At 37.0% G+C, this 20,414-nt stretch overlaps 1 protein-coding gene across 1 annotated transcript in view; it reads right to left on the minus strand.

Moving 5' to 3' along the window:
- Positions 1-376: 376 nt before the first annotated feature.
- The window catches only part of MCCC1 (methylcrotonoyl-CoA carboxylase 1), a 20,477-nt gene continuing 439 nt past the window's right edge, over positions 377-20,414 (minus strand). Inside the window, exons 2-19 of the mRNA XM_017726953.1 lie at positions 19,453-19,499; positions 18,324-18,463; positions 17,820-17,915; positions 17,548-17,669; positions 16,451-16,598; positions 15,489-15,610; positions 14,276-14,387; positions 13,871-13,952; positions 12,953-13,080; positions 11,840-12,023; positions 11,204-11,313; positions 9,755-9,971; positions 8,956-9,042; positions 8,336-8,385; positions 6,076-6,213; positions 4,616-4,723; positions 3,532-3,603; positions 377-1,969 (exon numbers count right to left, since the gene is read on the minus strand). Of these exons, the coding sequence (XP_017582442.1) occupies positions 1,850-1,969; positions 3,532-3,603; positions 4,616-4,723; positions 6,076-6,213; positions 8,336-8,385; positions 8,956-9,042; positions 9,755-9,971; positions 11,204-11,313; positions 11,840-12,023; positions 12,953-13,080; positions 13,871-13,952; positions 14,276-14,387; positions 15,489-15,610; positions 16,451-16,598; positions 17,548-17,669; positions 17,820-17,915; positions 18,324-18,463; positions 19,453-19,499 (2,083 nt within the window). The 3' untranslated portion in view covers positions 377-1,849. The remainder of the gene's footprint in view (positions 1,970-3,531; positions 3,604-4,615; positions 4,724-6,075; positions 6,214-8,335; positions 8,386-8,955; positions 9,043-9,754; positions 9,972-11,203; positions 11,314-11,839; positions 12,024-12,952; positions 13,081-13,870; positions 13,953-14,275; positions 14,388-15,488; positions 15,611-16,450; positions 16,599-17,547; positions 17,670-17,819; positions 17,916-18,323; positions 18,464-19,452; positions 19,500-20,414) is intronic.

Here is a 20,414-nt window from a genome sequence, read left to right on the forward strand (position 1 = left end):
GCAGCCAAGCTGTGCAGACTGAGCGGGCAGAGAACCTCCTGCTGGGAGTTTTAATGTTCTGGTACAGATTCAGTGCAGCAAAGTCGGTCTAGAAACAGCCATGTCACAGAGAGAGAAAAAATAAATGCCAAGCTGCTGATCTCTGTGAGGCTGAGCTCATGTTTCTATATGGAGATTCAATTCTGGATAAAACAAATGCCTAGCCTTACCTGCAGTGAAACCCATGAGTGTCTGGATTACTGCCTCCTAAATGTGATCTGCAGATTGTGCTCATCATCATCAGATGATACAGAAACAGCTGCTTAAACCTTCTAATCTAATGCATGAACAGAAGCAACCAAGGGAAGAACAAAATGGAGAAAAACCAAAACAAACATTCAAAGTTATGCTTAATTTTTATTTGGCAGTAAATAAAAATCACTGTGGCAATATTCTACAAGATGATCACTGGAGTTTAATTATTTGCTAGGTGGCCATAGGATTGGAAGGAAAATTGAAAAGTATTAAAATATGCTTTTAATACACTAATCATCCAGAGCCAGTGCTTTTTTACCATTTTTTTTCTGCACTGCAGGCATGGCTGCACAATTATAAAAGCAGATCAGAGAACTCCCCATGATACTGTATATTGATTCAGAATGAGATTTCAGGTAAGGGTCCATTTGCTCAGATTTAACTACAGGTTTGGGATCACTGCAGCATCTGGTTTGTCCCTTTCTGCAGTATAAACCAGATTATTGAATTAAATTAGCATATTAAAACTTCACATGATAACAGAACTTCACATTAACTAAAAGATGAATAGACTGAAAGTTTTTAACCGTTAAAACATTTTTTTCTTTCCCTTTTCTTGTTTCTCTATGGTGCTTTTTAAATAAGTTAAAATAAATTTATAGCCAATGATCAGTATGCTCAGTTTCAGTATCATTTTTCTTTGCATATCCAAAAAACCTACCAATTTTTCCTTCTGAAACCCTGCAGATACAAAAAAAATCTATTATTCTTAGTAACATTTCACGTTGTTATAAAGACTCTGGTGTACTTCATTCCAGCCAATAAGAAATACACTAGAACATGAACAATATGGTAACAGTAATGAAGATTTTGAAGTCGGTATTGCATTTTGACACATTTCTAAGTAATCAATAAGCTTATCTTTATATGTTACTACTTCATGTTTAAAGTTCAAATGGTAATCTTGGAAAGCAGTTACATTCCAACTTTGATTAGTGTATCAAATGTATTTGAAAAATGCTTTGTACCAGATATTTTGAGGTATATTAAAATAATTTTTGAAATGCAAATTTTCACGACTCATTGAGGTAAACAGGAAAAAGAGATGCACCAGACATGATCGAGAGGGATTCTGGGCTAAGGAATAATCCTGAATTCCCTATTAAGGCAAAAAACATAAGCCACAAACAGGAATTTTGCCAGAAAATAAAACAATTGTCTTTCAGATTTCCTTCAAATCAATCTCCTCATATTTAAGGGAAAAAAGGCAGCTGTGAAGAGAAGTAGGCAGAAGAACTCAACCTGTCTGTACCTTAAGAGTCCTTATTAACCTCTCTGATCCTCTCAGAGTTCCACATCTTCCAGTCTAATGCCTTTCCACAGGCAACCAACCACTGGACAACAATCACATAGGTCCACAAGTTATAAATACAATTACAGTATAGTGAAACCCAAATTTCAGTGAAGTCAGCAGAATTTACAGTCAAACTATGCAGGAAGTGCAGAGGAAACCAATCCCCCAGTCATACAAAACAGTTTGCTGAAAATATGAAGAAATCTTCTTTTAGGAGAAAATCAGCAGAGTAGAAACAGTAAAATGCACCTTCCTTGAATTTTATTTTGACTCTGCCTCTTCATCCACGAATTCAACGAGTGGAGCATGTCTGTTGGCCTGGGCACCTTCTTGGAAATGGACCTTTTTTATCACTCCTGCCTTGGGAGCCCTTATGGTGTGCTGCACAGAAACACAGCCAGAGTGAACAGCAGACAGCTCAGGGGTTTTCCTCCCCTCTCTCTCTTTCTCTCTCCAGCAAATGCTAGTATTATTCCTTGGTCCATTTAGAACTGAACAGATTTAATTCCTTCCTCTAACACATGTTTTTACTTTAAACCTTCATTTAACCATTATCCTGATCCATTTTCAAGTTTTATTTTCTTATGAATTTTTGATACATATACTGGGGAGAAAAATGCTATATAATGCATTTATATGAATTATCATCATCATCTGAATTATCATCAGTATGAACAGCTGACTGTTATTTTACCTCACTAATACTTTTTGTTGTTGTAATAAATACCAAACAGAAATAATACACTTTTAATCCAAAATGTTAATCAGAGAGCAGATTTGTTCCCGTAAGAGAAATCTGCAGATTTACTAAACATATTTCTGTTTTATAGCCAGGAGGATCTTTAGTGGGCAGATATTTGGCAAAACACAGATGAAATACAAATACAGCTACTAATGACAGTAAAGGAACAGCATGCTTACACACCAACCCCAAACTGGTCTGCTTGCTATTGTACCAGGTTAGTTTCATATTGTAGCTTTGCCTCTGGGTAGTTTCCTACACAGGGTTAGTCTAATATCAAAACATTTAATATCAGATATTAAATATTCACATCTAAGGACTCAAATAATAATTTGCTTTTTAAATTTTACATTTTCTATTTCAATAGCACTTTAAAAACCTCAGCAAATGTCAGTATGAGATATCAGCTGAAGAGGCACAAACACATTTAGCATCCAACTGCAAAGAATTTTGGGTGTAGGTTTTTTTTAGTGCACACAGTTGTTTTATTTCATGGAATTTGAGTGTAATTAAAAAAAGAAGATGATCATGATAAGGGAAAGGCAGATTTTCTCAACAGATTTAGTTCTGCTGCCACAAACTGAGGCTTATTTTAGACTAATAGTCAACCAAACCAGTTCAGGCTACAAAAACTGTAATTCAAGCAATCTTGAGCCACAGTCAAGCTGTGTGACAAGGTAAAATGGCCAAAATGCCAGTCCTCTGAATACTGTGAATAATTACATGGAATCTTTAGTGTGCTCCTCATAAAACTTTATGTAAATAATAATAAAAAGATTATACACAAGAAGAATCCTGTGCATATTTACAAAGTCCCCATTAGCTAAATCTCTGCCTGAAGTAACTGCAGACATCCATGTGCCTGTATCACAACCAGGGAGCAAGAGATACACCAAGACAGTTTTCTGCTAGAAAAGCCAAAGGAGAGGAGGGGACAGAAGGCCTGACACCACCACCCAAATGCATGTTAAAACAGCTGCAGAATACCATGGATTATATAATAATCATTTGTTAGTAAACTGACAACAAATATAATCCTCTGAAATCCAGTCAGACACAACACTGATGTTACAGCAGATGAAGTGATACTGACATCTGCAAGCTGCACTCTACACCATACTTCAATAATGCAACCAAAAATTATTACATTTTGACCAGATTTTTATTTTCTCAGTAATTAAAACCGTTATATGTCACTTACCTCCATTTTCATAGCTATCATAACCATTAGAGGGTCTCCAACCTGAACCTTATCCCCTGCCTTCACAAACACCTGCAATTCAGGAGAAAATTCGGGGGAAAAAAATCATTTATGTCTGTACCATTCAAAATCATCAGCTGGATCTTGACTAACACAATCCACAGAGTGAGCATGGTTCTGCAAAACAGCCTCATGTTATCTTTAGTTTTGTTGATCCGGGTATCTGAGTTCTCTAGATAAGAAATAGTTCTAGATAGATCTCTTCAAGGGAAGGCAGAGCCAACAGAAAGAGGGTCAGTACAAGCTGCCAGGATGACCAGGAAGCCATTTACCTATCAAAGAAGAAACACTAGAAGAGATGATGTATATTCTACCCTTTCTGGGCTTCAGCAATTCTCTTTTGAGAAAAGTGCAGAACCTCTTTCTGGAGCCAGTCCCTGAAGTCTTTAAAACAACACCCACAAAGAAGATGGCAGAAGCCACCTCGTTTTTCAACAATTATTCTGATTTGGAGTGTTCATTCAGTATGTCAGAGATCCACATTCCATGTACTCCACCCTTCATGCCTTTTTACTGCCTTTTTGTTAGTGGTTGAATCCTTCAACCACTAACCTCTCCTGAAAATCTCTTTCTGTTAAACTTTGTCACTGTACAGAGAAATACACGAGACTTGCTGAGCTAAAGAAAAGAAATAAACACACAGCTTACAAAAAAGGCATTTCTGAGTATTTCTTTTTTTGCAAGTGCATCTAGCATCTCACTCTTTTGTTAGCTGAAATGAATCAAACAGCATGTAACACTTCAGGGAGCTTTGACTTGGGAAGTAATTAAGATGAAGAAAAAATTAGTTAAGCAGTAGCATTAGTTCAGATCTTCCAGAGCTCTAGAGAACAAAGTCTGGAAGCCTTAAGAAGTCCTGCGCGGCTCCTGAAAACTCTGAGTAAACACGGCTTTTTCCAATCAGAAGCACTGACATTTCTGGTCCAAATTCTTTCCTGGCAGTATAGAAGTACCATTTCTGGAAGAGTGAACTTGGAGATATATATTGGAGAATTCATTCGTTCATGTATGTTGCTGTAATTACCTTTTCCACTGTGCCTGTCATGGGTGCTACAGCTCCACTTTGCTCTGCCCCTGAACTCACTGCAGACAAGTACTTGGGCACAGGGAGGCCAATCTGAGCACTGCCTTCCTACAGGAAGAACATCCAGGACAGCTGAGTTAAAAACATAAGATAATAGCACCAGTAGATGGGCTGACACACAGGGAAAGAACAGATCCAGCCTTAGGAAAACCAGCCAGCTCTGAGGGTGGCAGACCCTGGGTCAGGGCAACAGTAGGACTGTCATGGTCACTGCTTTGCCAGTGTCTGAGGCCTTGAAAGTCACACCTGCTGCTGGAAGGACCAGCAAGGAAGGAACAAAACCCCTGTGACAAAGCAGCTCCACGTGGATCTTTGTACAAACCCTGTATTTGTACTTTCCCTGTTCATGCATCAGCAGCAAAGAAAGTTTTGGAAAATGCATAAAGGCTGTTTGCACAGGGGGCAGGCAGGCTGCTGCAACAAGCAGGAGACACACTGGCATCTTCATTGTCATGCATTGCCAGTGAGTGCTTCACAGCTTACAGTAAAATTAATTCAGTGCTAAATTTAGTCAAAAATTCTCACTGTTATTCAAAACCCCTTAAGTCCTCTCAGAGTTGCTTTCCAGAGTTTCCCAAAGACTCATTCTCCCCACATCCTTCCCATGCCCTAAAATTCCTTCTCAATCACTCACCCCAGACACCACTCTGATACCACAGGAAAGCTGATCTTTGCCATTGCAGCATGAGTTATTTTGTCCTCACCACTGGAGCAGCAAAGTTTTTGCTGCATTCTGCTGAAAATCTTAAGGGGCTCAGAGTTGGAGGTTAATTACTAAAACTAATAAATAATAATTTATTTCTTCAGATTACATTATTACTGAGTTACTTTAAGACCTTGCAGTCTTTTTAACTGCAAATAAAACATTACCAGCCTAATAACGCAAATTAGGGTACCTCTTCTTTCAAATGTCATTTGCATTTATGCAATGTATATAATGCCATGGTACCTCATAATTCCAGTTTTAGTATTAGCTGAAGTTATCCTTCTTCAGACCATTATTGATTTATTTGTCATATGTATGTAACTGAAATTAAAACACCAGTTAGAAGAACTTTCAAATAATTGTCAGTTTGAAGTACTTGCTACTGTTCTGTGACAAACTTAAATACGTGACAATTTTAATGTTTTGTGTTCCCCCCTTCTAAATCATCATTTCCAAGTCTGATTCACCAACTATATTTTACCTTTCCAAAAGTAATTCATTTTCTCACTCACTGACCACAAGCAATGAACTTCTAATTAGAACTATAAATCCAACAAGTATCAAAATATGATAGGTCAAAGTAAGAAACTGAAATTGTGATTCTCTTCCACATTCTATTACCATTTATATTGTTCATTTACAGGGATAAAATTCTGACATTTTAAATTTGTGAAAATAAAGAAAGGAACTTTACCGGGAAGAAGAGATAAATGGTGTTGTCCAAAATGACCAACTTGGACTTAGACACTGTTCCATCTACTGAAGACCTCAAGTAAAGTGAATCACCTTCTTTCAAGATCTCTCCAGAAATCAGGAACGTTTTATCTTGAATCTGAAAGTTAAATGCTTTTATAAGGACATGATATAAATAAACCAAAAAATTGTATTTGTACCCTCATAACCTGTGATTCTTCATAGACAATTCTGGAATTTAAAAAAAAAAAATATTTTTAAATCTTACTTATCCTTTATTTTTCAGCTAAGAGACTGTTTCATATCCAATACAAACAGCTCAGCAAATTATCTAATGTGTTCATCCAGGCCAATTTTTATTTTAAACAAAGAGATACTATTCTCAAGAAAAGCAAAAAAACCCACCACCCCAGATTATTTGGTTTAGTGATGCTACTAAAATCCAATATTTTTAATTTGTCCGAGCATCTTGACTTTCTTCAAACTGAAGAATCCATAGTATTCAGCTGACATCATATTCCACAATGTTTTCCAAAAGACAGGTGACTTCCTCTGTTTTGGAAGCTTGCAAGACAAGAACTACAACATATTCAGTAAACCTACAAAGGAACAGAGCAGTAATGGAAACAGTGTCAATGAGACACCAAAACTGCAAAAGAAAGACCAAACATAAAGGTCACTGATTTGTGAGTAACCTTTCATCCCTTCCCACCCTTTCTTTCAGTGGAAACTGCACCTGTACCACAACTGCAGCACACAAAGACTGTAAGAATAGAAACATAAGTGCATTACACTTCGCTGATATGCTTACTTCTAAGTCTGACATCACTGAGAACAGAATCAGAGGCTTGCTGGTCTTTCAGGATGGTACAAGTAGAAATAAAACTCAAGTATTCATTTATATAGTTGGAAACTTCTTCCACTGAAAACATGCATTGAAAGGATGACACTGATCCCTGAGCATAAAATCGTTTGCTTGAGCACCGAGTGCCTGCCAGTTCTATGGCCCGGCCACCTGCTCTGGTTGATCTGCCTCAGGACAGGTTCTGTAACACTCCAGAGGCACTGTCCTCCTCATAACTAATCCCCCACTCATGTCTTTACATCTCTTATCTCCAGCTTCTCTCCATTTCCATGTCAACCCCCATTCTTCCTTCTTCCCTAGAAGTCTACATTGCACTTCCCTCCACAAATGCTCCTACATCCCCTTCTAGCCTCTTTTCATTGCTGGTGACTTGACTTACATGAGATAAGCCTCAATTGTAAGAGCTCTCAGGCTTTACATAAATAATCAATACACTCAAAATTCCCTGAGTATTACTGTAGGGATGCGTGTTATCTCAGTCTTCGTATCAGCAGAAGTAAAGGTTTGAGTTACCCAAGTTGTGGTTATAACCTTGAAAGCACAGTGATTTTATCCCTATTTTTCTAGTATTCTCACTCTACACAGTCTAAGCAGTTCATAAGCACTTATTCTTTTTATTCCCCTTTTCTGAATATTAAAGTAGTAGCAGAACTACAGAGACGCTGCATTCTTGAGTATGCATCCATTCTAGGTGCCAAATCTGAGAGAAAAAGACATTTAGCTCCAGGTGATGCAAGAAGGAATATTCAACACCCAGCCAAACACAACCCCCTTAAGCCACAACTGGAGACTCTCACATGTGCACACAAAATTATCTACATCTAAGCCATCTTGAGCTGCATACTATAGGAGCTCTATAGCATGGACAAAGAAGCCAATTCTATGGGGTGTCATTCAATTATCTAACCAGAAGAGTCCTCATCTCATTTGGTAATCACTCTCCAGTTTCCATCTTCAAAATAAAATGTTATCTTGCAGATAATGCTCTAGAAAGCTTTTATTTATCCCACAGGAGATCCATTCTCATGCACAGAATAGAGCAGGAGTCCTGTGGAAAAAACGTCTTTTAAAATGCAGATTTAAATCTAACTTTCCATGCTTTAGAAAGACAAATTTAACAAGGAAAATAAAGAATAAGACCTTTAAATACTGACAGTACAAACACTTTTCTTAGTCTTACTTTCAGAAGCATCTGAATAGCTCTTCCATGCCAATCCAGCAACTAGCAGAGACAATTTCAGGTCAAAGTAACAGTATATAGCAATGGATACAAGCAAACTAAAAATAGAATCCTGCATCTTTAATCACCAAGCAACTTTAGTAACAATTAACATTAAGACATCTACAAGAAGCAGACTCTTATCTAATGAAATATCCGAAAGAATTGTACTTGTACCTGCATTTTGTATGATCCATCTTGATTGTAACTTACAGCTACATCCACAACTGTTCAGTAAAACAAAATATGCATGTGTGAGTAGATTTAATTATACTATCTAGAGAATGATGACATATAAACAATATCAAGTTTTTCTTTATAAAAATGAAGCCTACCAACACTAAGAAAAGAACAAGTATTTTCATATTAGTTTACTACACACTGCAGATTTCATACTGAATTCCAGACAGTTCTTCTTTCAAAGATGAACATTTGAAATTATGCTCTGAAATCTGTATTAAGTTATCTGGACAAAAAACAAGTTTGTGAGGGGAAAAAGTGCTGAGCACTTTTGCACCAAAATGAAGTTTAAAAAAAGTCTCCACTCTTTATTAAATCTCAACCTCATTCATTTAAATTATGAACATTAATTAGTAGCCATTTAAATTTGGTTTACATGTCCTCAAGATGTAACAGTGTGGATTAAACATGCAGTTCTGTGAATTCCCAGCTTACACTGCATAAAACTCATACTGCTTCTAATTGATGTTTCTTAGCCTGAATTTTCAAGCATCAGTTAAAATAAATTTATCCATCAAGTACCTCCTTTCCCTCCACACACTTTTTTATTAACTTACTGTTTTCCCCATCCAGCAGAGACATTTTTCTAGTGTAACATATATTTATTCTTCTACCAGTGCTGGATGCAAATGGCGAGAATTTATCTACAACACAAAAGACACAGATACGTTATTTTTATTCTCTACTTTGGCAAAACGTAACACTTAGACCTTTAAATCATTGTCCTATTGTTACTACCATCATATTTATGTATTTATATTGCACAGAAAAGACTGGGGCACCACTGTAGTCACAGAGAGTGAAAATCCCTTCATCTTCAACACTGAATAAACTGATGCTGTGTAATCTACAGAAAATATGAAACTACAAGCACTAAGAAGGGCACTGGCTGTTTTCCACAAACACACCCTTGAACAGGACCAGAGAGCATGGGAATTCAAGTACACCACAGCAGGTCCTGATTAACCCTTAGGTGAAGGTTCCATTAAACCCCACTGCCTCTCCCACTCTGAGGAGAGTCAATTTTATGTCTGAAGACCTTGGGCCAACTGTAGGCATAACTGAGGCAGAAGGTCACTGTTTGTGCTTATGAAGAGCAAAGAGCTCACAGTGTCACTGACCATGAATTCCAAAGTCTTCCCAATAGTGCCTGTCTGAAGTGCTTTGGGAAGTACTCTGGACATTACAGTGGCGATAAATTCCACATCTGTCCCTTAACAAAAGTTATAGTCTGCTCTGTGTGTAAGTATCTGGGAGATGCCAGAACACAGAACTCTGAGCAGGCAAATGAACATGCAAATTAAGTAACTGCACATGAGCTCACAAAATAAAACAAAACAAAACAATGGTCCTTACCATCTGATTGATCTCTAAAAGCATCTGTTAGCATTTTCTCTTTCAGTATGAGCCCTAGAGCTGCCTGACACATAACTTCATGAGGAGTTGCCTTTTTGGTTGGAAATAGTTCATCGTGATGTTGAGGAATGAAATTAGTGTGCACATTTCCAGCCTCAAACTGTGGGTGTCCTGACAGGCTCAGTAAGAAATCAATATTAGTGCTTAATCCCACAATCTGTAAAGAAACAGATGCATACTGTCAAATTGAGTTATGAATATGCAGCTTTCTGCTCACAAAGTTTATCAATAAAAGGTAATTCATTCAACTGGTCTGTTTTATTATCAATTAAACCATTGACTGTAAAAAGACAAAAAACCAAACCAGAACAAAAACCAAAAACCCAAGAGCTGCTTTCTCAAAAGCACTCTGTTTTCTAAATGCTGCCTTTGTCCACTGTGAAGTTGAGGAAAGTTTCCCAGCAATAGTAACAGGAGGTAATTTCAGAAAAAACCTTACTCTTTTGGAAAAATATGCTCTGAGTATTGAAAAGAACATTCCCAACCTGACACATGCTTCTTATTAAAAATGAGTCACAATAGTTTCAGTATGCCATATTTATCTTTTAATAGTAATAAGTGGGAAGAGGGACTCCGAAATTTACTAGATACTATCCACTTCCTGCATGGCAAAATACCTAATGAAACAACAATTATTTTAGAGAAATCAGTGAAACTGGTAACTATGTTATGCTGTCAACATTTACTGACAGAACTGCTAAGAAAATTCTGGAAAAACCAAAAGAATTATTTTATCTCTTTCCCTTGCAGTAAATTTCATTTTTAGCTAAAACAATAATGGGCTCAACATTTTCACTACCTCAGTCACGTTCATGCTGTTGATTTAAAAGTGTAAATCAATTCTGCACCAGTAATATTCAGTCTCACCTCAAGCCAAACCTTCTGAACTCCACTTTTGAAAACAGTTATAATACCTGTAGTTTTCACAGGGGAAAAATGGAACGTTTCTTAAAAAGAACTGATAGCATATTTCTTTACCACATGTATACTCTAAAAATTTAGTTCTTTTAATAAATTATTACAAGCAAACATTGTCTGACATAAGTTCCACCTAAGAAACCCTTTAAATTTGAGAAAGCTTTTGAATTGCCATTGCAAATGTTGTTTAGCTTTACTCTTCTACAAAGTCCTAGGTGCATCATCCAACTGAAGACATCACACACTTACAAATCTATGTGTAAAACTGGGCTTCACATTTATTTCTACTCACTCCACCAATGAGAAGTTTGCAAATTAGGAAAAAATACAACTTCTGCAAAGAACGAATGAATTTGAAATGGTAGTGGCAATGTAGGCTCCCTATTAGAAACCACTTTTGTTTTACTGGAGTATTTTATGCATGCTGTAATAGCTCAAGCTGTGACATCACACAGGGCTCCTCCCACTTACATTATACTGGTGCAAACTGTAGCGCAGTTTTCTCAGAGCTGCCTGTCGGTCCTCAGCCCAAACAACCAGCTTTGCAATCATGGGGTCATAATGCACAGAAACTTCATCACCTAAAATGTGTCCATAAAACAAAAATGCTGTTCACATGAAACCAAGTATTTGTGAAAGTTGGTAATGCAAAGTACTGGCCACCACACGGCATCCAACTCGGGCACAATTCATGGCCACATTTCTCTCAAGATTAAAGCTATTTAAGGACATGATGATGTGACCTGGCATTCCAATTTCAAGGACAACCTCAGCACAGACTTATTATAAATTTTTGTAGAGGTAACATTACTCAAATTCAATTTTCTTTATTGCAATCAGAATGCAGGATTGCTAAACAGAGAGGAGAGTATCATCACCATGAGCCAGTGGACATTAATTTGGGTACAGGTAAAGAAGAGGTAAATAAAATACTCAGTGATTAACCAAAAATACACGGAAAATCACAAAGAAGAATAATTCTGTAGAGATTTGTCTTTATAACAATACTCTTTTAGACAAACTTATTTAGGCCAAAGAGGGAAATGCTTACAAAGAAAAGTTCTTGATGTTAATTATTTCTTCTTCCATCACTGCCTTCAGTTTTACCTTGCCTGACTCCAGTCTCTATCCTGGTGAATCGATCTGCTGGGGGGGTGGATAAGTGCAACAACGGCCCAGCTCCTGGCATAAAGTTATTATTAGGGTCTTCAGCATATATTCTAGCTTCAAATGCATGGCCCTGGAGCAGGATCTCTTCCTGCATTAGAGGAATCTTCTCTCCTGCTGCAACCTGAAAACAAATAGGTTTTTCCTTAACGCAGGATCAATAGTCTGGAGTGCTGATATATCAAATATTAACTATCTTTCTTCTAAACATGAACAACCAGAAAGCACATTTTAAAAAGCACAAGGAGAAAAAATGTGCCAAGACCACTAAACCTTTCCACCTTTTCTCTCTCTTTCTTCCAGTGTTGTTTGATCCCTGTTCTAACTCAGGATTCAATGCTCAATTTCCATGTCCAGATAAGGAAGACAAATGGTCCTTCTTTTTGCATCAGCATTTGCCATTTTAATTTTCTTTCCGATTACACTAAATACTTCCCCAACCTTAATCTCACACTACTTAAGCTGCTGTCCTCACTTTTGGATTTATCCAAACAGAATTCATTTTTATTTCAAGTTCCCTAATACCCAAAACTTCCTGTGATCATTCGAATGTGTGAGTAATCTCTGCAAATTGGGTGTGTGGGGAAACCCCCTGCTCCAGTCCACCCCACTGGACATTTATTTCAGGATGTGGCTATACTGGTATAACACCAGACATACGTTTTTGTGAAGATTTTTTCCTCCTACAGCCTGATGCAAGAATGATTTTTGGGCCACAGATAAATTGGAATTAGAGTTTTAAAAAACTCTCAGCATAGCACGGAAAGGATCAGAACCTTACTCCCAGTTCCCACATTCTCTGTAATGTCTCTACATACACTTTAAAAAAATGTTTTCTCTCTACACAGCTGGGAGAACACTGGTTGAAATTCAGAGCACCTACACAATGCTCTACATCCAACACAGCAATGTGAGATGTTCCTGTGGAGCAAAGGAAACTCTAACCTGACAGCTGAGCAGGAGATGAGGATCTGGAAACCCATCTGGCCTCTCACAGGCAGTGTCACAGAGCACTCAGGGGGAACTCTACATGTAAAATCAATTAACACTTACCCTAAGCTGCCATTCCACCAAGTCTGTTCCAGTGATCATCTCTGTGACTGGGTGTTCTACTTGCAGCCTGGTATTCATCTCCATGAAGTAAAAATTATGTTGGGAGTCCATAATAAATTCAACTGTTCCTGAAGCATTTAACAAAAGGACACTTCACCAAAGAGCATCTTAGCTGTCCATTTATGGAAAAGACACCTAAGGCACTTAATTCAATTATGCCAAGACTATTATTTCTAAATCAGACACACTGAATTTCATTAAATTCTATGCAAATTATCTAAATGGTCACAAAACTGAGGTCTGAAAACAGAAGGGTAGTTTCCTTGTACATTTACATAACCTGTGTTGTTTAGTAGCCACTCACTACAGCAAGAGCTGCATTTCATTAGCACTTTAAAAAGCGCATCAAGACTGTTTGAAAGTATTCTGAATATTCATAGGGTGTGTAAATTTTTTTTTAATAAATATCCAAAGAAAGCAGTGAGAAAATAAAGTTACAAATAATTTTAGGAGGTTATTTTTCATCTGTGAAATGGTGTGGACTTTACAGTGAGCTGTGTTTTTCTTTTAAAGACTTCACTGTTTGCATATAAAGTGTTATCCTTTGTATGCTAAAAGAGAAATTATCTTCCACTTGCTCAGCTCAAACTTACTAATTCATAATGCTCACTTTCCACCAACAGCTGAGTTGATCAAATTATCTGCTTTGAAATTTTTTCTTTCTACCTTTCACCTGCCACTGGTCTGGAGCTCAGGTATACTAATTTAAATCTGTAATTACATCAGAATTAACTACATGATTACTTGTTTAAACCTCAAAAAATTGAGGGATGTGTGTCATACTCTGAAACAATCAGATGCCATTTGCTGGAGACTTAAAGTCTTATTAAGTTAAAAGCTGCACCTCCCCAGAGTTACCTGCTCCCACATAATTCACTGCTTTAGCTGCTTTGACAGCAGCTTCTCCAAGTCTCCTTCGAACCTCTGCACTAATTCCTGGCTGTAAAAAAGAGTAACAAAAAGATTATAAACTATTGTTAAGTTTGGTGATATTAAACCTGGCATGCATGAATATCTTACAGTACTTAACAACTGTAGTGAAACCCTGATCTATGTTACACTTGAAATCTACATAATATTTCCTTGAGAATCATTTTCCTAAAGAACATCGGGTTTTTTCAGTGAGAACATGTTCCGCAGCAAAACTAAAACAGATCTGAGAATTACAAATAAATTATTACCCACAACAAACATTCAATGGGGGACAGCAATTACTTTAAAAATATGTCAGTTCATAAAAAATATTAACAACTTTCTGCTCACCCCTGGTGCCTCTTCAATGATTTTCTGATGCCTCCTTTGCACACTGCAGTCTCTTTCAAACAAATACACTGCATTTCCATGCTGGTCACCAAATACCTGGACTTCAACATGCCTGTTCCATAAAAATAAATGTTTTAATGTATTTCAATAAAGCCCCAAACAGACTTCGAACTTGCACATTTCAGTAGGATTTCTTACAGGTTTAAGTGTCTGCCTTCAAATAAATGCCAAAAATGTAGAAATGAGGCTGCCACTATGCAGGATTTCAGCTGGTTTAGACTTACTCGATCTCCTACATGAAAGAGGATTCCTACTACCAACTATTGCAGTGAAATCTCATAAATTGTAGGATAAAAAAGACACATATCTGAAGGCTGCTACCTCTTTCTTAGTTACTATAATGAAAGTAAAACCACTTCACTATTAATTTGATAATGAGCATTTCTCTCATAATTTACTATGTAGCAATCCACAAGAGATAGAAGCAGCCTTGGCTCAGGAATAACATTGTTTACTTCAAAACACCATTTCAAAGGACAACTATTAGGTGGCAGAATTTTACTCTATGCATAAAACTAATAAAAATGCATCACCATTCTGACAATCCTCAGATGCTGACAAAAGAAATTCCCCAGGAAGGAGTCTTTTCTCATGCCCACCTGACAGCACAATCAGACCCTCAATTTCTTTAGAATAAATGCTTTCCTTATAGTGATGCTTCAAGGAAAAACAGATGTAAAGTACAAGAGTATCAAACAGACCACTGTGAGAAGTTCTTTATAAAATATAAATTGGTGTAGTTTCATGGGCCAGGCATGAGCTAAAGACTCTCACTTCTGTTTGAAATATCAAAATAGAGAAAGATTAAATAACTAGCTTAGGACACCTGAGGGCAGCAGAAACACCATCACAGCTTGACTCAGGTCTATAGTTTAAATATTATACAGTGATTTTTTTTTCCCAGATGTAAATCAATTTTAGAAAGCTCCCTCACTTCCATGTCTCCCAAGCAGTAGCACTTTAATTCCTGTCATTCAAATCAAAGCCACTACAAGAAATTCAGTAACTTATAAACAATTTTGACCAAATTAACAACTTTCATAGTGCATATCAAACATACAAAACCAATTTTTATCCTATGACTAAGCTAGTTATGTCTATTTAGCAGTAGAATAAACATTACAGTGTTTATATTGAAACATCTATTTCTTACCTTGGATTATCTACAAATTTCTCAATCAGCATTGCATCATCATTGAAAGACTTCTTTGCTTCTCTCCTTGCTGATTCTAGTTGGTCCAGAAACTCCTTTTCTGAATGAGCAATCCTCATGCCCTAAAATACAGGAAAAAAGATTATCTAAATGTCTAAAAATACAGCACACAATGAAAAACCTTGTTGCATAAACAGAGTGAGAAATGAGCTTAAAAATAACACTTTGTTCCTTTCATACACCTTAGCAAAATTGTGTATCAGCTTCCAGTAAGATAATCCTACTAAGTCCCACTAAAAGTGCCAGAAGAAGTGTAAAAAACAGATATTTTTATTCCGTTGATAGGCGTGAGCACAAAATTCAATTTCATTCTCAAATATAATAGAAATTTTCCAAGGTTGGCAGAGAAAAACTTATTTATTACAGAAAAAATATAGCTATTTTGGAAATAACGAAAATTCTCTATATGTAATTTGTATAAACATTTATTTCAGAGCAAAATCAGACTTAGACTGGGAGTTCACCACACATTAAAAAGTATCTAGACACAAAATGGTACTTCTAATCATTTCTTATGCAATATTTAAAACTGTTAGCAAAAGAAGTCACAGAAGCTATCACAGAGTAACAATTTAAAGTCATCTAATTTTGCACAAACCCACAGGACAACTTTTCTGCTCATGTGAATTACTGGAAATCCATTGAAATAAAATGCTTCCAATTTATTCCAGTTTGTGAATTACTGGGGATCCACCAAAATAAACAAAATGCTTCCGATTTTTTCCAGCTACTTATCTTCTTCATATCAAAGGGAAATGAGATTTTATAATGCTAGGTTGGCCATTAATAATAAATTTTAACAAAAAGTACTTTTCCAGTTCTTGTTTTCTTTTAGAATATTGAGTTACAGATCCTGAGACATGGTAACTTTACAGCATGTGAGGAACAGAGGAGTTCCTTACCTTTCCTCCACCCCCACGGACAGCTTTAATCATTACTGGGTATCCAATTCTCCTGGCATGTTCCTTTAGACATTCATCAGACTGATCTTCTCCATGATAACCTTCAACAACAGGAACGCCAGCAGCAGACATTATAGCTTTGGAAGTGCTTTGACAGAACAGTTTTATGTTTAGAATGATAATAATATTTCTTTCTTACTTTTAGCTCCAAACCTGGCCAATGTTCCCAATGCTAATCCTCTCCATGGAAATAGTTCCACAGTAGACCTCAACAGGACTACTTGCATGGGTGGGTTACATAGGATTGGACTGTAATTCAGCACATCCTTCCAACAGGGATTTTTTTTCTCCAAGCAGGATTACACTTTAGTTTGACTGTTCTTTCCACACTACAGAGGCCAAAACCTAACATTTTCAAATTGCAACACTGTATCCTATAATATTTAAAGTTGCACAAAGGCAAAACTCTTTTCATTACACAGGCTACCTTCATACCACACATAAAACACTCCAGCATAACAACTCTAATTTTCAAAATGCATGCAAAGCTTGTTAAATTACTAAGGCAATTTACTCTCATATTATGAGATGATAAAAAAATTAAATCTCTAATTACTTTTATACAGTTCCTGTGTCAGTAATAACTTCATTTCCATATTCTTGATTTATACTTCATACCTTAGAAGTATTTCTTTGATCTAATTAACTAAGAATAAGATCCTCTGTGATGAAATAAACTTATCATTTTATATGAGCCACAATAACCCTGATGATATGGTGTTTCTTTACCACTGCTCTTTTGACCCATCCAAACTGACTGCTGAACCCTCACCTATATTACACTGCAATGCCTCAATTCTGGAAAAGTAGAATCATTACTTATTTAAATACTAAAATCCCAATAACTGAACAATCTAGACTGTTTATATCTCTACATGAATCTATAAAGCTGGAGTTTATTCCTTTGAAGAAAACCGTAGAAATACAATGCAAATTGACAGAATAAAACAAACACAGAGCAACCGGTCATTTGTTAACAAAATCAGCTTTGCCAAGCTGTAAATTGCACAACCAAGTAACAAATCAGAAACAGATACCTTTTGATACCCATATCTCTGATAGCAGATGAAGGTGGACCTATGAAGATGATTCCCTGTTGCTTGCACAGCTCTGCAAATTCTGTGTTTTCCGAGAGGAAACCATAACCTGGATGAATAGCCTAAAACAGAATAATGTTACCTATTTTTTGTATCAGTTTAGCTTACAAAACCCAGAAACTTCATAGAGCATTAAGGAAAAGCAAGATGAGCAAAAAGAAAGAACTGAAGACATGGAAGTAACAGAAAGTGTAAGGCCCTGATCTCCTTACCTGTGCTGCTGAGACCCTGGCCACCTGCAGTATTTTCTCCATGGCCAAGTAACTCTGCTGTGAAGGTGGTGGACCAATGCAATATGCTTCATCTGCCTGTTTTACAAAAAATACATACAACAGAAACTGTTTACTAGCAAGTTTAACTGAGTTTCTGAGCTAATTATATCACTTATCAGACTGCAGTTTAAAATGCCTTTCCTCATGCAGAGGCTCAACTGGGTGAAACAAATTCTGACTTTTTCCCCAAAATCACAGACCATTCTCTAACCTCTGGCTGTCCAGTCAGAGAGCCAAACTTGAATGCACTTCCTATAAAGCTGTCATGTGTTGAGACAGAGACCAGGCAAACTTTTCATCTATTCAAGGAAAACTTCGCAGTAGCTCTACAGAAGTGAAAATCAACTTTGCATCAGCACCCAAATCTGCTTTCACAGGGAACTTATCAATGAAACATACCGTTATGAATGAACATCAGTCACAAATTTAATGAATATACTTCACCATTGCTACGTGCATGGAATTCCTGTCTGCTTCACTATAAACTGCCACAGACTTCACCCCCATTTTCTTGGCTGTTCGCATCACCCTGCAGGCGATTTCTCCTCGGTTTGCAATAAGGATCTTCCCTATGCTGTGACCTCCTGTTTAAAAGGATACAGCACAGTAAGAAACCAATCCACAAACATGTTCCTGGAAACAAAGCAATTTTAAAACCCTGATTTCTTTTACATTATTTATAAAGTTCATGCATTTCTTCAATAACTAAAAACCACATGCTTCACCCAAAAGCATTCCCATGCTATGCATGCGATTTTTTACTTGGAGTCCTTATGCAGAAGTATGTTTAAGCTATTTTTTTTTCTTTTTTAGAATTCAAGAAATATACCCTAACCCTAAAGAAAACCCTTCTACTTAAAAGTTGATGCTTACATCAGCTATGCTTATAGCTGTGTTGTGTAAACAACCAAACCTGTGTTGTGTCCGTCACAACAGAAGTGTTTCACATTTTTTGAAGAGCAATATTCCCCCTTGATATACAGTCACAAATAACGAGGTATCAACTCCTGTTGTTTTGGGTTTTTTTAAGCAGTGACTTACAAGCTTCTACAAAGTCTCACAACATCAGCCACAACTTAATAGAAGTATAAGGCCAGCACTGACAGAGACTTCTCAGTGAGAACTAAGTACCTTAAAACTAAACAATAAAATGAAAATAGATCTCTGAATTTTCAAACATAACTTTTTAGATAACATGACAACAGAGTGAGTTTAAATCATCTTGCTAAACCTGTTTACTCTCCTTCATATATTGTTTAAATACCATTATGCCTATAAAACAAATCTCACAGACTTTGCAACATTTGTATCAGAAAAGGACAGAGAAAAACATCACAAAAATAAATCATTTCCATTAAGTTCCACGTACCTAAATATGACAGATAAAATTATATAAAATATTGTTTAAACATTAAATATTCTGTTAGGTTAGCTACAGGTTACTGTTTTCAAAAACTGTGAAGATACTGAGTATTTATTAAAAAACCCTGCGGTCTTTCAGCAACTAATACTCTAAAACCATCCACACTGCAGAACAATTTAAGCTAGTAGCTAAAGAAGTTAAATTTAATACCTATCGTTGAGGCCCATTTCACAAATATTCGTACTTGGTTCCATTGCCTGTGCAATTATAAACAGACAGAAGTGTTACAAGTGCATATGAAGAAGTGGCAACTGAGCTACTTTTATTTTCAAGTGAGAGAAGGACAGCACCAAAACTTCCGATACATCTAATTACACAGAACATATTCAGGTTTAACAAGGGAAGCTGCTCAAACTTCAGCAGATCTCTCCCTAAGTACTTTCACTTGGACATAACAAAAATTATCCCCTTGGTTTTTTAACAGCATTCAAACAGAAATAATCAAGGGGTTTTTTAAAAACAAACAAGCAAAAAACTGTTTGGTGGACAGAACAGCCAACAACTGGCATTTATTACAGAGAGGCCAACTCGAGAAGTGTTTGGGAAGGAAGACATGAACACCACAAAATAGAAAAGCTTAAAAAGGCAACAGGAGCTGCTTTTGTAGAGCAAAGGTGCTAGAGAAAAGAATGTGAAAGAGCAAGAAACAACTATGGAGACTTTCAGAAATGGAAAGCTAAACTTCAAATGATTAATGCTAACTAAATGAGATAGAGGTGGTGAAGTGGATGGATGCAACCGTGAAAGCGAACTCCTGGAACTGTTTTAATTAGTATGTAAATCAACGTCGGAATTTTGGATCAAGTCCAGCATTCTTTAAGCGTTATCGGGCAAAAAGACACGGGACGTCCTCGGCACCACACAACTACAGCTCGGTCATAACAACGGGAGGAGGAATTGGTGCATGTCCTAAACATTGAACACACAGCTATCATGGTCACCCTCCCTCCGCACAGGCTGCGGACCGACTCCGGGGCCGGGGCAGCTTCATGGGACCCGCGGCACCTGCGACCATTCCCTAAAGCCCGGGGGGTTTATTTGTTCTCCCTTCCCAGAGAGCAGCCCGGCTTTCCCTGTGTGCCCCACCACGCCCCGCAGAGCCCCTTCCCCTT

The sequence above is a fragment of the Corvus brachyrhynchos genome, unplaced genomic scaffold (genome assembly GCF_000691975.1).
Source record: "Corvus brachyrhynchos isolate BGI_N302 unplaced genomic scaffold, ASM69197v1 scaffold162, whole genome shotgun sequence".
NCBI lineage: Eukaryota > Metazoa > Chordata > Aves > Passeriformes > Corvidae > Corvus > Corvus brachyrhynchos.